The sequence below is a fragment of the Necator americanus genome, chromosome II (assembly GCF_031761385.1).
Source record: "Necator americanus strain Aroian chromosome II, whole genome shotgun sequence".
NCBI lineage: Eukaryota > Metazoa > Nematoda > Chromadorea > Rhabditida > Ancylostomatidae > Necator > Necator americanus.
Window position 1 is genome coordinate 1,697,176 of NC_087372.1, and position 16,460 is coordinate 1,713,635.

Below are 16,460 nucleotides of genomic sequence, written 5' to 3' on the forward strand. Positions count from 1 at the left end.
CTTCATTTTCACGAACGTTAGGTTATCGATTCTTAACCACATATATATATCCAAAAAAAATTGAAAACCCGCAATTCATTTATTATTTTAATTATTTTAATTTCCAACCTTAAAAAGAATCACAAGATAGAAATATGGTAGTGAAATTCGACGAGATTGATAATACTTCAAAATAAATCGAAATACGCGAGATAAAAGCTGAAATAATTCAAGAGAACATTTTCCCTCCTTATAGATAAAATAAGAGTAAATAGATAAAGCAAAGTGTGCTGCGATTTCTCTCGGAATTCTTTCTCACAACGATATTTTCGGATAGCCGGACGGGGAATTCTGGAGAGCAACGTGTGCGACGTCTCCTCGGATATTTAGCGAAAGCACTCCCCTAGTTGCTTCCCTAATTAACTTTACTACTGTGACTAACAAGTAACAAACATTAACACTGACAACTGAGACGGAATCGTCGTCGTCGTCGAAGAAGAAGAAAAGCAAACAAAAAAAAAGAATCGGAAGAACAACGATCAACTAACCTTTAATCCCGTCAGCGTTCTGTAATAAGTGGACGGAACGAAAACATCTGGTCGTACGATCGCTGCCATTTCTAAAAGATTCCGGGAAAAAAATATGCGCAAAATATGTGAATAATAGGAGAGAAGGAAAGAGGAGCAATGTCGTATAATGCATCCAGAAATTCGATTCGATATTCCGACAACAGTATGTTAATGAGGAGGAAATGGCGAAAAAAAAAGAAGTATTCTCATTAACGAATGTGTAGATGACATGGAGATGGTGGTGGTCAAACAAACGAGCGGTTGATTATCGGATAGCGTGATAAGCCGGCTCATATCGCCCATGGCAACCTCCCCCGGTCGCCTACTGCTTTGATTCTGCTTACAAAATAGCAACCAGTAATGGGAAACATGGCAAAACTAAGTAACACGAGCAAATGATTCCGAGAAAAAAAAATTGCACGTGAAGTTGTGCTCCTTAGGGATCTTTAAGGACGCTTGAACCAAAATTTATGAGAATTTTTATGATTTAAGCGACGTCAATACAAAAAAAATCGGTTCCACTCATTTTAGGAACATTTTTCCCGACCGTTATGTTGATTTTGAGTCTGGAAAAAAAAGAGAGAAAGAAAAAAAAATAATTTACATTATATAAAGAACAGAGTCTCGAAGTAGATGGCAAACATCCAAAATCACTCTGAATCTGGACCGATTTTCAATTTTTTCTACGGGATGAAAAATTAAAAACTAGGAACAGAAACAGCTAAATCCAAGAAAGCAGCAGTTTCGTTCCCCACCACAAACAATCAGCCAAAATAGAATCGGATCCGCATAAAAGGACTATATAACTATATATATAACCGGATGAATTCTGCAGCAAAAATTCCATGCGAAGAAGGAAAAAAAAACTGGGAATTAAAATGAAACTTTAATGAGCTGTTGATGACGAAACCATTTTAAGTGCATATCCATGCAGAGGAGTGGGAAAATTATAAAAATATAGCTGTGAAAATATGAAAACAAGAGATGGAATCCGGAAGACGACGATACACCCGAAAGGATTCAATGAAGAGAAGTAAAAATTCTGAATTGGCGATAACATAAGAATAGAGGATCGGTGGAATATGAATTTGATGATAAATTTCACTTATACAATACAGAAACCCTTCGGGACCCAAAATATCAAAATAAGTGGAGCAGATGAAGTCATCTTTTCACTATTTATTAGAAAAGATTTGAATCCCACACATATTTAATTTTACCTTAGGAATTGTTTGAGTGACGAGGAAAGGTTCAAGGAAGAGAATCAGTCCAGAGAACAAGAGAAAGAATTATGCTGAAGAGCTGCTCTTCAGCAAGAATAAATAGAAAACCGATACATATGTAGAGAAGGATAGGAAACAAAAATAACAAGTACGGAAGCAATTTTACTCCTCTCTTACTCTCTTAAAGTTAACTTAAATAAGAAATTATAAAAGTAATTTTAAAATGATTAATAACGACATGCAGATGATGAAATGCTAATAAAAATAAGTGACTGAAAGTCACACACATTTTCACTTTTCGAACAGGAATTCAATGGCGTAATTAGGATCATTTAAGCGCATTCTCACCGTTAACAACCGGGTTTTTTTTTCGTCCGCTTTCCATTGCACTCTATGGTTAAGTTTGAAGCGCATTGTGAAAATGAGGACCCTCTCTTTCTCTCTTTCTCTCTCTTTCTCTCTCTTTCTCTCTCTTTCTCTCTCCTTCTCTCTCTGAAACATTAATCATTCACCCTCAAAATCGACTGTTACTTTTAAAACATCGTGTTTCTAGGGGGGAAAACCGTGCTTTAACTGATGTAGAACAGGTTTTTCCACAAGCTACACTGAACGGTTGAATTTCTTCCAGGATGAACACGGTGTCACGGCAGTGGAGGATGCTATTCAGATGAGTCTAATAAAGATAGCAAACAAAATTACTCGCTAATTTCAGTGTGATTTCTATTTAAAAAAAAGAAAAAAATTGTAAAAGCAGAAAACTCCATACATCGCTTCCAGTATTTCCTCAGAAATGAGCAACCTCCACCCAGGAAATATTTATTTCTGTGCAGGATCTCCAGCACTTTCAAAGCCGAGTCCTTGCTCATTTCTCGTTTCTTCAGCTGATTTGAGAAATTTTTTCAGTTATTTTTAGAGAGTTCCTCTTTGATCGAAGCATCAACACGCTTCACTGTCACTCATGTAAGGGAGGAAGCTCCAAAGTCAATCCTTATTAGGGACTCAAATAGAACTCTTCACAAAAAGAGGCGATTATACAACCGTAGTGGCTGCCAGGTGTGTAGGATTTATTATTTTTTTAGATTTTATCAGAAAGAAAAAAATAAAAAAAAACCTTATACACTACTTTCAGTATTTCCTCAGAAACGGGCAACGTCTTCCCAGGAAATCATTTCTTTGCAGGATCTCCAGCACCTGCAAAGCTGAATTCAGAAAGAAAAAAAAAAAAGAAAGGGAAGAAGGAAATAGGCTCAGATCTACAGGTATACGATCGAACTACAGTCATCGTCTCTGAAAATGGTATGGGTTTTTGATAAACAGAAAGAACGACCATTATCCACTTTATGTCAATTTTTTTCCTTGGATAATAAATCAAAATTTCCTGGAATTACAAAACCACTGTGTGGAAAAAGAAAACGTGACAAACGAGGAACTGATAGAGTTATTTCCGGAATATTTTCCGTAAAATAACAAAAGTATCAAAAAAAACGCTATAAATTTTGATCGATCAATCAATCAATCACGGAGAGGACATCAGAGGAGAGGAAAAACGATGTAACTATTATTCTGAAATGTACGCCATACATATTGTCATGCAATTTGTTTTGATTAATAAATCGATTATTTCTGTAAATCACATCATTTATTCTTTTTTTTTTCGTGTTTTATGTACAAAAGCTCAATCTATTATATAGATGTATGTATAAACTGTTAAAAGGGAAAGATTAACACAGTCTGGATACTCTCGAAGCATTCAATCAGTTTTGATCTACTAGTGGAAGCTTTGAAATAAGGAAAGAAAATTTCGGAAATTGAGCGCTAACCAGATTTTAGCAAACATAAAATCGAACAGAAAGGCATGATATGAAACAAAAACCAAAAAGAAACGCACCGGAAAGTTTTTCTGGAAAAATTTCGATAAATTAGTCACGATATTATGAGCAATTTCTTAGAACTTCTATTTTCACTAGATCCCTTAGTAAGTATTTTACATCACATATGTTTATTTTCTTTTATTCACGTTAATTTTTTCCTGGTATTGATTCTTTTTTTTAAGCACCCGATTTTCTGCCCCTGATGTTTTGCTGCATTAATTCCACTTTTCGCTCTCTTCCTTAAATTTCTCATCATTTGTGATGTTGGAAAATTTTTAAATAAAATGCATCAGTGGGCTTCAAGTGTGTGCCATATTTCCCTCTAAATGCATTTCTTTTTTTTCTGAACGAATATTTTCCTAAAAATGTGAACTGTGACTTCTCATTAGGCGTATGGCATGAATACTTAATGTGTATCGATGAACGATATCGCTTGAATAACTCTGAATATCAATTTAGATATAATTCCGCTCAGAAAAAAAGTGGAAATTATTTTTTTTCCACATCAAACTATGTTCACTAGAGAGTTTCGTTTTTTTTAAGACGAGAAAGTGTGCTTTTCTCGGAACAATTTGCTTTTTTTTCAAAATTTTCACGGATTCCAAGCTCCAGACTCTTGTTCAGCGAAAATCTCTGGAAACGACTGTACCGTGCTTACAGAAGTTCACGGAGTACAGTACCTCAAAACGCCTCATCTGTCGCTTATTCACCTATTGTTAGTCCACAAATCTCCGAGGATCGCTACGTTAATGAGTCTAAGTGGTAGAGGATCGTGTGGTTAATTACTATTTAGGAAACGCATAGCGTCTCCTCCTCATTTGATGAGGATCCCAGCAGTGATATCATTATTCCACGAAATTGCTCTATAAGCGATTCTATAAGTAAATTAGAGCGTGAAAAGATGCAGAAGACGTAGAGAAATTTATTTCTTTTGTCTTCTATTTTCGATTTCAAATAGAAATAGCCTTTCAAATAACTAGATAGAAATCAGTAACCAGTAAATGAAATGGAAATCTGGTCAAAAGAGCAGAAAAATGAATTTCATAATTAGAGAATTCAATTATCTGCCATTTCCGCTGTACTTTGATGTACAGGTGGTAATTTGTACATCGATTAGGAAAAATTCGGAGACTACCTCAAGCGAAATATGAGAGAAAAATCACTGGGGAAAATGGAAAGGTCCCAACTAAGTACAGAAACTATGTACGGTTGAAACTTGAAATTTTTACGGAAGTAATTCTTTCTCAAGAACGTTGTAAAATAATTCATAAATGAGTTCAGAGATGAACCTTACTTTTAACATTTTTCCTGAATTCCGCAAAAAAAACGTGGAAAAGAAAAAACATCAGAAAACGTCAGTTTGATCGATTTTAGTGTAAATCAATGAAAAGATTCTTTCTCGTCTCATATTTTATTACTAAGAATAGAAATGAAGGAAAAAATTGCATGTCGATAAGAAAGTTCGAACGATTGCTCATTGGAATTTTCAACAACTCATTGAAAAACAGGGAAAGCAGAGATGGAAATGAAAAATTTGAAAGTTAGATTGTGAGAAATTTAAACCCGTTTAAAGTTGAGATAACGTCAAACAATTTTAATGAAATCTTTTCCAGACTACTACATGAGACGTTAGCAGAAATGGAAGAAAGCCGCTGTAAAATAATGACTACCGAGGAAACATAGGCCGCCAGGCACGGAGAACTTCTCAAAATTTTGGTAGATAATATTGGAATTTTTCTCCGCAATTAATTTGCCAATAAATAAATGGTGCAGCCAATCGATTTGCCTCCTAAAAAGTAGAAGGCCTCCCAGAATTTCTTTAAATAAAGGCTTTGTACGAACGAAAAGGCTCTTCCTCCCCCTACCCGCCGCCCCACTCCCCCTCCCCCCATCAAAAAAACTTCAAAAAATTGTTTTTTCAGCATCTAAATACAGTTCACAGCTTTGCAAATTCATTCAAACTTTACGAATTATCCATTTTTTTTTCTATTGGATGATTTAATTTAGTTACTATCTGAGTCCTTGACGTGTCGCTGATCCATGGATAAGCTATAGCTGCCGCCAAAGATGTTCAACCGTGGGTAAACGTGCAACAATGACGCATCCTGTACTCTTTCACTCACCCTTCCTCTCCCCTCAGTCGTTTACGAATCGAGGCCGCGTTGCGGTCGTCAGGATGAACAAACAGCAACATATATAGCAATATGTCAGCAGCAAAACATACATCCGAGTAAAGTAGTGGAAAATAATCAACACAGGAGAAAGGACCCAGGTACAAAGAAGAATTTTGAAAACTATAATTATAAACTATAAGGCCATAACATAAAATTAAGTATCTAACAGCTCTAATCCAATCAAATTACGATAGAAAAGTGGGAAAACCATAGAATAGTTTAGAATTTTCCAGGCAAACAGAAGCACTTCCACTGAAATGTTCTCTTTGTGAAGAATCCAAGAAATTCTTTCATTTGCTCATAATTTCTCTTATCATGCCTTGGAATCAGTTCAAATAGAAATGTGTAATGATTTTTACAAACCTTAAAGCAGTGGAAAGTCATTCGCAAAGTGATCTTTACCTTAAAAAAACGCAGAAAATAGTAAAGAAATTCTGTCACTAAGAGGATAAGATATATAGAAAATAGTGAAATGAAAAAATTAACGTTAAAAAATTACTTTGGAAATAGCACGTGAGTTTTTAAAAAAAATATTCCTTATTTGATTAGCGTTGTGTGCACAGAGAAACTATAGCAAACATGGATTTAAGCAGCAGTTCCACTCTCATGAAATAAAAAAGCGTTAATTTTCTGTAAAACGCTATACCATATCCATTATTGAAATTTTCATAGAAATAAGAATAATTATAGAGAAATAAAGATAAGAAATGGGAAAATTAACTACCAAAAAGATAATGTTATATTCGATAATATGATATAGGCGAAACGGATGCTGTGGTGGAAACTAACGAGAAGAATATGGGAAAGTCAGGAATTATAATTATGGGAATCCTAGAATAGGCAGCAAATATACGTGCGGCACATTATTGAAGGATTGTGGGGGGAAAAAATCAAACGAGTTCAAAAAAGTCACCGAGTAAAATGAATGAGAGATTGATTGTAGAAATGAAAATATAAAGTTTAAAGTTGGAGAATTTTCACAAAGACTAAAACTATAAATGCAGAAATTTACTAAACGTTAGATATTTTTAGACAAGCAGCCAATGTTTCCCACGAGATCCTAGACATTCCAGGAAAAAGGATTTAGAGTAAAGTTGTTCTTTGTTCGAGAGGAATGAGAATTCTAAAATAATTCACATTAATAAACATGAAGAAGAAAAAAACTGAGGAGTGGTTTCAAATACAAAAAAAGAATCCAGAAAAAAAAACCGGAAGCGATAGTAGCTATAGAAAATAGTAGAAAGTATATTTTCGCATGAATTTTTTCTACTTCTAGGATGTGATTTGATTTCAAGAAGAAAAAATGATGTAAAAACGGACTTTTCTGTCAATTTAATACGTAGAAAGTAAGGAGATGGTAACGGAGTGAGTAAAATGCGGTGGTGAGCGGTGCGGAGCAGTCAATCTAGCGGATAAGCATCCTTGGGGAGGTTCGGAGGTAATCAAACACATCTAATAGAAGAATTGCGCACGTTCACTTCATCTCAAATGCCTCCGAACATCAAAATCCATTAAATTTCAAGTACACAGGAAATGCGTTTGTCATTTATTTGAAGGCGACCGATGAGATGAAATATTGACGTAGGAAGAATGTTTTGAGGGGTCCTGTCAAAAATTCTCAAGAAAGAAAAAATGTTGGGAAGGTGTCAGAAAACACTCCGTAAGAAATAAAAAAGGTGCAAAAAACTAGATCCAACTCGTCCAACTTCAAATCGAAAAAAAAGGAGTGAAGAGACCACAAAGGAGGAAAACAGAAGAAAAATCCCCATAAGAATAGAATGTGAAAAAAGTAGATGTCGATTTTACGAGTGCCAAGTGAATTTCTTCTTTTTCGCTTTGATCTACTTCGGAAAAGTTGAAATAGTTCATGGAGAGAAAAATGAGAACAGCTAACACAAGAACAGGTGAAATTTTTATGGTGTTTTTTTTTGCTATCGAAGAAAAAATGATGTTTCTATCCAACGTTATGGAATATCTTTACTTATTTGGAGACAAAATTCCAAATGTTTCTTCAAAAAGCCTGGCGGTTCATTATCCCCGCATTTTTCTTTCATTGTGAATATTTGGAACAGGGGAACATTTCCCAAGAATACATGACATTGGAACATGTTATCGAAATATGTAAAAGCATTTTTTCACTATGTTCTCAAAAAACGTTTATTTCCACATTATTTGAAAACTTCCACAGAACCTTAAAAATATTATCGGATTAAAAAAAACAAATGTACATCAGGTTATTGTTTTGTGAGTAAGAAAAAATAGAAGTAAGCAACAATAGACAATTGCAATAGATATTTTACTAAAGGAAAATCTGGGAAATTTACTTTTATATTTCTGATAATCCAGGATATTCTCCAGCACTCGCTCAGAGGATAGGTCCACAATGAGGTTCAATCTAAGCAAGAAAAGCAGAGAAAAATGATCTAGTCCTTCTGAGGCTTGATTTCTGAAATCCACAATTCGAAGATCAATAAAACGATCAGCGATGCAATCACGAAAACCGCCAGTGGAAAGGAATTAACGGTGGCATATTTGGAGCGCTGTTTTCAGAGAAGATGAGTCAAAATAAAGAAAGAACGCCGCCAATATATCCTCGGATTTGGAGTAAGAGATCCTAAAAAGAGGCATGGCAGCAAAAGATCACGTTTCCTAAAATATATGATCGAAATGCGCATCTTTTTGTACATATTTTCCCATGAAAGTTTGTACTGTAGCCCATCAACAGATGGACAAATTGATTGTGTGTGAATAGCAATCAATTTGCGATGCATGCATTTTTAATTTGAATCTTCTGAAACGTCAAAAGTGCAATGTACATGTACATAGTGGTCTCGTCGTTTTGTAAGCTACAAAAAAACTGTTTCATTTGAAAACCAACTGATAGCAGGTCAGTACATCCGAAACTAGAGAATCAAACTTTCTTGTATTCCAAGTGGCTTGAATGATCTCACCGCGAACATCCCTTGGCGAGGGTGCGAAAGAAGACAGGAACGAGCAGATATAAAAATCATAGATGCATGAATTTGTTCAAATAAAATCAAACTGCTCAGGTTCGACTGCTCTTTAAAAAAAGCAAAAAAAAAACTGATAAGGTCAGCGACTTCCACATTGTTCGTCAATTTTTTTTCAACCTCAGCAGTTGGGGGCTCTCAAAAAAACCGGTTCGTACTCCGGTTAAAGCCCGTGTTTCCAGAAACTTCGGTAGTGGTTTCGGTCACTAATGGGTTGTGTTTGGGGCCTAATTTTCAAAAATTACACAAACAGGTACTGAAAGACAAAAAAAATTCACCAAGTCTTAGAACAAGTGGAGTATGAAGCACCTGGAAGCTTTATCTCTGTTAAGGGTGTAAAGAGTTGCTTCGTCGGATGAATTCATACTTCTGAATGCTTCAATGACATCATATTTTCAAATCTCGAAGTGCTTTCCCGTTTTACTTTTGTTGATACTCAAAAACTATCCCTTTAAAACTTATCTACAGGTGGGAAAATTTAAAATTTTTGTGGGCGGTGCTTTAAAGAAAAAAGATTTAATTAGGCCTGGTTCAAACAGAAGCATCTCAAATTCTGGGGCGAACATTGTTTTCCACAATATATATTACTATATATAAAGATACATATAGCAATGAAGTCAGATCCAGAATGTTCTTTTTTTTATAAATTCGATATCTTCAGGAGGATTTTTTAATGGTTACAATGAAGAGATCCAGCAGGAAACCAAGATAAAAACTCCATAATAGAAAAACCTACAAAAGCGCGACGTCACGATTCCGGCACAGTATACTGTGATAAATCTGAGCAGATGGAGACCTACAGAGAGGAAATTCGCTGCCACAACGAAGGAAATTAATTAATCGTAGAGAGCGGCTCGCCGCTCTCGCGGCTACGGTGAACCCCCGTCAAGAAGCCCCTGAATTCCATAAACAACCGAGAAGCGGGCTTCAGGCTGATTGAGTAATAAATATAATATTATCTCCAATGGAAACCATAGAGCTGGAAATTGAGAAAAAGAATCACAGGCACTCACCGTATACGGAAATCATTCAGTTTGTTACGAGGTGAATGGGACTCGAGTCAGTGCGGTCACCGCTTTCTCAGACACCGTGTCAGCCAGCTGGACGTGTGCGATGACAGCCTCCGGTCAAAACAAATACAATTTATCTCGGCTTATAAACAAAAAAATCTGAAAAGCATCAGCCAATTCCATGTTTTGATGGTGATCATCACAGTAAACAGACGGTACACGTTTTTTTGTCGAGGAGAAAAAGAAAAAGAAAATCCTTACATGTAAAGGAAGGAGGAAAGCGATACCTCCTACATCAAATATGTCTCAAAAAGATATGGAATCCTGTACGCGCAATGACAGGTGACCCGTCAACGATCAATGAATGAAAGAAGTGAAAGAAAATAAATAAACAAGCGAGGAAATGAATTAGAGAAGTGGATGAAAGGATGAGGGGAAGAAAGAAATGAACAATTGACCGATTGTATGAATGAAAAGATGAGTGAGCAAGGGCACAGAAACAGAGAGAGTGTGTGTGTGAATTGAAATAAACAGACGAAGAAAGAAATAAATTTTAAAAAAATAACAAAAATAAGTAAATGTAGGTAATGACTAGTAGAAAAGAATACATAAATCATTGAGAGAAGAGATCAGTCATTCAAGGGTTAAGGACCAAATAATGGAACGGGTAGGAATAAAACAAAAGAAAGAAGGAAAGAAAGAAAGGAAAAAGAATGAATGAATGAACGAGTGAATGAATGAATGAATGAATGACTGGATCAGTGAAATGATTTGTAAATAAAGTGATTGATTGAACGTCATTGATTGAATGAGTAATAAATAAAAGAGTCGTTAAACTAAATGGATGAATGGTGAAAAAAAAAATAAGATAAATAAATGAAGAAACAGAGAGAGGCTAAAATCTTCCTCGTGGAAAAGTCAGGATCAACGGAAAAATAGGAGCAAAAATTAGACACATTGTGACACGAACCAAAATAACATCTCAGAATATACATGGAAAATCGTTGTAGAATAGAAATACGAAACTGTTATGATTACGTGAGTCAAAAATGTGTGCTATTGAGCATATGTGTGTGTATTTGTGTGTCCTGCGAGGAATTGTTAACGTCCCCGTGAAGATATGAGAACTGTGTGTTTTCGAATAAAAACATCTTCTCAAACAATTTTTCTTTTCATCTTCAAGAAAAAAAACTAAGAAAAATTGAGGCGTATTGTACAGTACCACAGAGAAATCCCATAACCCTGATTTCTTTGAATTCATTGTCACCGCTGGGAACGATTAAACTATTCCTGAGATGAGGGAAAATCACCGAAATTCCCCAAGAAGTCCCTCTCACTCAAATAGCTGAGCTGTAAGTCAAAAACCCAAGAAGGTTTGGATGGTCCAACCCAGTAAGGTTGGAAACGACCGAAATCGGAGCTGGCCGTAGCCCCAGCGTTGTGAGGACCGAGTGAGTCGACATCTGCATTGTTCATTGAGTTCACAAAAACTCTGAAGTGCCAAAGGCCAGTTACCTCTTGAACGAGCAAAACAAACAATACACTGAAAGAATGTAGCTGGGTTCTAGGTTATAGTGAACAGTTCTCACAAAGAGATACGTATCCGCATACATATATTCGGATAACTGAGGCTGCGATCAACTTAAAAATATTTCCAAAAAAAAAAAAAGGAAAAATCGCTAAATCAATCATGGAAAAGGCTTGCTTCTTTTTGAAGGAAAATGAAAGAAACAAGGCAAGTATTTTTCAATATTTTCATCTCTTCAATAGTTGGTTTGGTCATTTTTCCATACCAGTTACGTTTTCACGAAAGAAAATCCATATCAAGAAAAAGAAACACATTCCCATCAGAGTAATTTGTAAATAAAAAAAGTCAAAAAAAGTTAAGAACACAGGTAATTTTACCGCGAAAAATCTAAATATAAGAAATTTTCCGTTCTAGCGAGAAAGTGCAGTCCAGTGGGAGGGCGCAGACAACGACAGAAAAACGAGAGTGTACGGATTTACAAGAATATGCCATCATAAAGTGTAGGATTGTGGAAGAAAAGAGAAAAATATGTCAGAGTCAGAGAAACGAGGCGTGCGAGGAAATCCTTCACGATTCTTGGAGCGCATTTGTATTTTTTAGCGCCGAGAAAAAAAAAGAAAATGTACGTAAAAACCAAATTATGAGCGCTTTTAAAACTTTACTATAATTTCTAAGAAAGTATTTACATTCTTTGCGGCGTATAAATAAGTAAATAAATATTGGCGTTGTGTCAGTGCACAGCAAAAAGTTATTGGTGCACATTTCGCTCCGTTGAAATTGTGGATTTTAAAGGAAAAAAACTATTTTCTAGAGAATTCCACAAGACTCCATGCATGCACACTTCAAAATCTACGCGTTCAAAGGAATAAGAAGGTGTAAAAAAATATCCAGAACGGGAATGACCCACACATATCCTTTGAGAAAACACAACGTCCGCCCAAAAATCCGCCCAGAAACAGAATTCTTGATTTATGGTGCATTATTGCGTAATGTGAAAAGTACAAACGGGTCTAAGCCGCATTTTTTGATGTCTATATGTGATTTTTCAACGTCAGCACGTACGAAAAATAATCTTCATTTTTGCTTCTCATAGGATCTGACGAGATCCAAATCCGGGGCCCAGATCCTAAAAGAGTGCTCCGCTGTGCGCCTAATGCGGACACGCTACGAAAGAACCCAGTAAGTAGATCACGAATTTTCGAACGAATTAGATGAAGCAAATCCTCAAAAAGAAGAGAAAAATTAGGAAAAAAAGAAAGAATTCTATGACTCTTTTCTTCTCTTTTGACGGGACTTATCCTGAATACAACACGTTCACACCGGAATTCCCACATGCTGGCAACACGTTTACATCTGTAACTACAAAATAGCGATTATTAGGAACAAAAAAGGGGCGTGACGAAGGTCCCATGCGTCGAAGAGGAATGGAAAGAGGAAATTTTGAAGGAGAATAGGGGGAATGGAAGCTACGGCGTCGGGCGTTGTGTGTGCTTAACTACGCGTATTGCTATTCACAAAACAATGTTATGATGATAGTCGTTTTTTTGCATTTTCACGCTCATCTGCCCTCGAAAGTGCAACAGAAATGTATCTACAACACGTAGGAGAGGAATCTGAAAGAAACGGCCCTAACCCGCAGACCACCCTCCATTTCCCCTTAAAGGCATCACCCCACGAATCTGAGGTGGTACGGATTTCAGGTGGAGTATTCGCATACAGGATCGTAGACTATGGAAAGAAGGGTGGTCCCGTCCATTTCTTCCTGACTGCCGTAGAAAACGGCACGGAAGATACGTCTTAGGGCGTACCGGCGCGCTATTTTCCACCAGGAGTTCGATTGGAGCGCGCCAACCTTGTGCACGCGCCGCATCTTCTGGACCGTTTTTTACGACAATTAGGAAGGAATGGACGGAATCACTCCCTCTCCATAATCTACTGTCCCGTACAAGAATACTCCACCTGAAATCCGTACCACCTCAGATTCGGAGGGGGGGGGGATGGCGTTAAGTCTTGGAAGATGAGATAATGATCTTAGACTGGGTTGATTTGAACGGAAACGTTAAAAGTACTGTGAATCTTTCTTGAAGGTGGGTGAAGCAGTGGGTAAGAAGCCCAACTGCGACTACACGATCGATCGAAGGTTCGGAACCATCCTGGTGCCAACCAAGCCTTTCATCTCCTCGGGATCAACAAATTGATACCTGATTTGTCTCCCGGAGGATAAAAACACTGACTTGTAGCATTTTCTTGCTCCCGCAAATCATTTTAAGGCTGCTCCCGCGTTCACAAATCTCGAACAGTCCTAAATTGAACTTGGACGCTTAGGCGCGTCCCAATGGGGACTGATCAACGCCTTGCTATCTAGCTATCCTCTATTGAACAACTAAAATCCCAGAGTTGTTCCCTTCGGTGCCAGCAGAACCAAATTACAAGTAAGTTGGCTTCCGAATCCCATCATTAGTATTCCTTATGGGTTAAAGTTAGTAAAAGTAAAAGCAGCAAACCACTTTCTATTATAACTATTAAATTCTGAACATCCAGATCACAGCCGCATCACTGCTCTTTCAAGGAAAGTCCGAATAGCTGTTCTGGATAAAAGTTCTGATGAAATCAGAGATAGAGAATAAGATGAGCGTAAAATTTAAATAATGTACCCCTTAAAGACCGAGGAGTAACGAATTGGCGACGCGCACACAGTCCATCACAGGTATAAATGAATTCTCGGTTGTGAACGAACTCGAGAACTTTCGGGATTAAGTGGACGTCTGCACAAAGTGGTGCCGACATCTTCACACCAATTCTTATGCAAATACTTTACAACAATTCTTCTAAAAGTTCTCAACAACTTTCACGCGTCGTCCAAGAGCACATCTAAGCACGAAATCGTTCAAACGTCAGCTACATACGACATCACCGTAAAAAAACGAGGATCGTACATATTTTATCCTTCTTAGGAGAGCTATAAATAGCAACTCAATTAGCACATTTCACGTAGATGAACGAAGAACAGATGAAAAAAACGAGAGGAAGCGACAAATTTTAGGATGATTGCCTGTCCATTGTACTAGCAATGATCTCTTTCTTAGATACTGATGGCGTGTGCATAACATTATGGAAAATAGGACTGGGAATAAATTAACTGTGGAGAACTAAGAATATTTTATGGAACAAAAAGCCGGTTAAAGCTAAGAAATATCACTTGAAAGGAATAGGAATTGTTTCTGATGAGATGGGAAAACATCGATTAAACGTTGAAAAATGCTCGGAAATGCTTTTCTTCTTCCGGAAAAAATAAGAAAGTTCTTTGATGGATTCAGTCAGAAAGTGATGGCCTGACGAATACCTGTGTTACCCCCTCTTATGACGCACCACCACCGTTAGCCAAACAAATGAACGATGAAATAAAATAATTTATGGTTCGGATGATTCACAATATTCAATCTATGATGAATAAATTATTAAAACAGACATACTGGTATTAACCATGGATTCGTGGTGAATTCGCGATGAATCGTTGCAGCACAGAGAGAAAGTTTTTTTTATTCATAGCATTTGTAAAAGAAGAATTCGTGAGGAAAACAAAAGTGCAACTAATGAATACACGACCAAATCACTCATTTTAGGACTGGGATGAGGTCATGAGGAGTTCCTACCAGCTTCACAATTAGCTATAATTATTTTTTTAAAGAAATTTTGAAGATGTTGTGAGTTTTCGCAGCCATGCACCTCACAGTCGGCAGAAATTCTCTGTCTGGATGACCGTGACGCATCTTCTGGCATTTGGTCGTCGACAGGTACTCCGATCTTATCCTTTAGGACAATAAATGTGACATCTAGGGATATATAGCGGTTATTTTAGAAATGTGAAAAATACAATAAATATAGAAATGCCCTAGCATATAGGATAAATATATAGTATTATATTTTTAGAAAAAATTATTGACGTAGAAATAAAAAAATGCATTTTAACGCTTTAAAAAATTGATAGAGGAATCAACGGAATTAATGATAAACTTAGGGTATTTTTAGGTAAATTTAGCATTTATTTTTGGTTAGATAGCATGTTCATAAATGGAGTTATCATTTAGTTTTAGTTTATCGGAGCGGAGAAGGATGAAGAGATTCGAGTGCTTCCGCATAGGCTCCAAAAACAATTGCATAACAGTTGATTCATGGCTACGTACGGAACAGTGTTATTGCAATCGCATCATACGTATAGTGCAAGCCATAGATTGAGCGTAAAAACGATTGACGGCAAATTAATCCATCGACAGACGAGTTGTGACAATGAAACCGTAGCCGAAGTCACCAGTCAATGTTTCTATAGAATAAGGTTTAAAAAATCATTCAAAAAGAATCCTTGCGTATTTTTTTTAAAAAAAAAGAGCTCCAAACCAAACACAAATTTTGATTCTTTCTCGTGAAAACTTAACTCAGTATGGAAAAATGACCAAATCAATGATTGAAGAAATGAAGATATAGAAAAGCACCGTAATCCGCCTTCTTCCCTCAGAGAAGCTCCCACGAATGATTTACAATCTATGCGATAAAATTATGAAAAACTAAGGTAGCGGAAAGATCAAATTTGAATAGTTTCTAAATCTGCTAAAAGAAACGTGCACGTCCGTTCTGGGTTTCGGGAGAGTAGCGCAGATAGCAACGTTAAGGTGTTTATCCAAAAAACGGGGTGGAGCCATAGAAGTTCTCCGGCTCCCTACTATAATTGTACACGCTACGATCCGTCAAAAATTCACTACACCCTACCGCATTCGGTCATGCTCTTGTGAACCTAAAAAAGACGCCAGCGCAATGGGACCCTCGTTCTAGAAGTCACGTCCCGTCAGGCACGCTGCACTGATGTGCTGGTGGTCAGCTGCGAGTGGTTGCAAACCGCTAGCCCCATCATAAATCAGGCTGTTTCCGCTGCTTTGCAAGCTCATAGAACTACATACTATCCACTTCTGTTTTATGGTACACATCCTTAAAATAAAATATCATTCATTCCCTCAGTGAATATGTAAAAAACAGGAACGTATGCCAAATAGATAAGTCACGCCTATAGTTTAGGGTCCATGGACCACTAGGAACTAAGAGA

The 16,460-nt window shown here is 36.8% G+C and overlaps 1 protein-coding gene across 3 annotated transcripts in view; it reads right to left on the reverse strand.

Annotated features, from left to right (window-relative positions):
• Nucleotides 1–9,856, reverse strand: part of RB195_016589 (uncharacterized protein) — a gene marked incomplete at both ends in the record, with an annotated part of 78,100 nt that extends 68,244 nt beyond the window's left edge. For 2 of the 3 annotated variants that reach the window (XM_064183181.1, XM_064183182.1), the window contains 2 exons: nt 528–598; nt 9,841–9,856. In XM_064183181.1, coding sequence (XP_064039060.1) covers nt 528–598; nt 9,841–9,856 — 87 coding nt within the window. Of the gene's footprint in view, nt 1–527; nt 599–9,840 lie in introns of those variants that run through there. The other variant, XM_064183179.1, reaches the window with a different exon arrangement.
• Nucleotides 9,857–16,460: the final 6,604 nt, after the last annotated feature.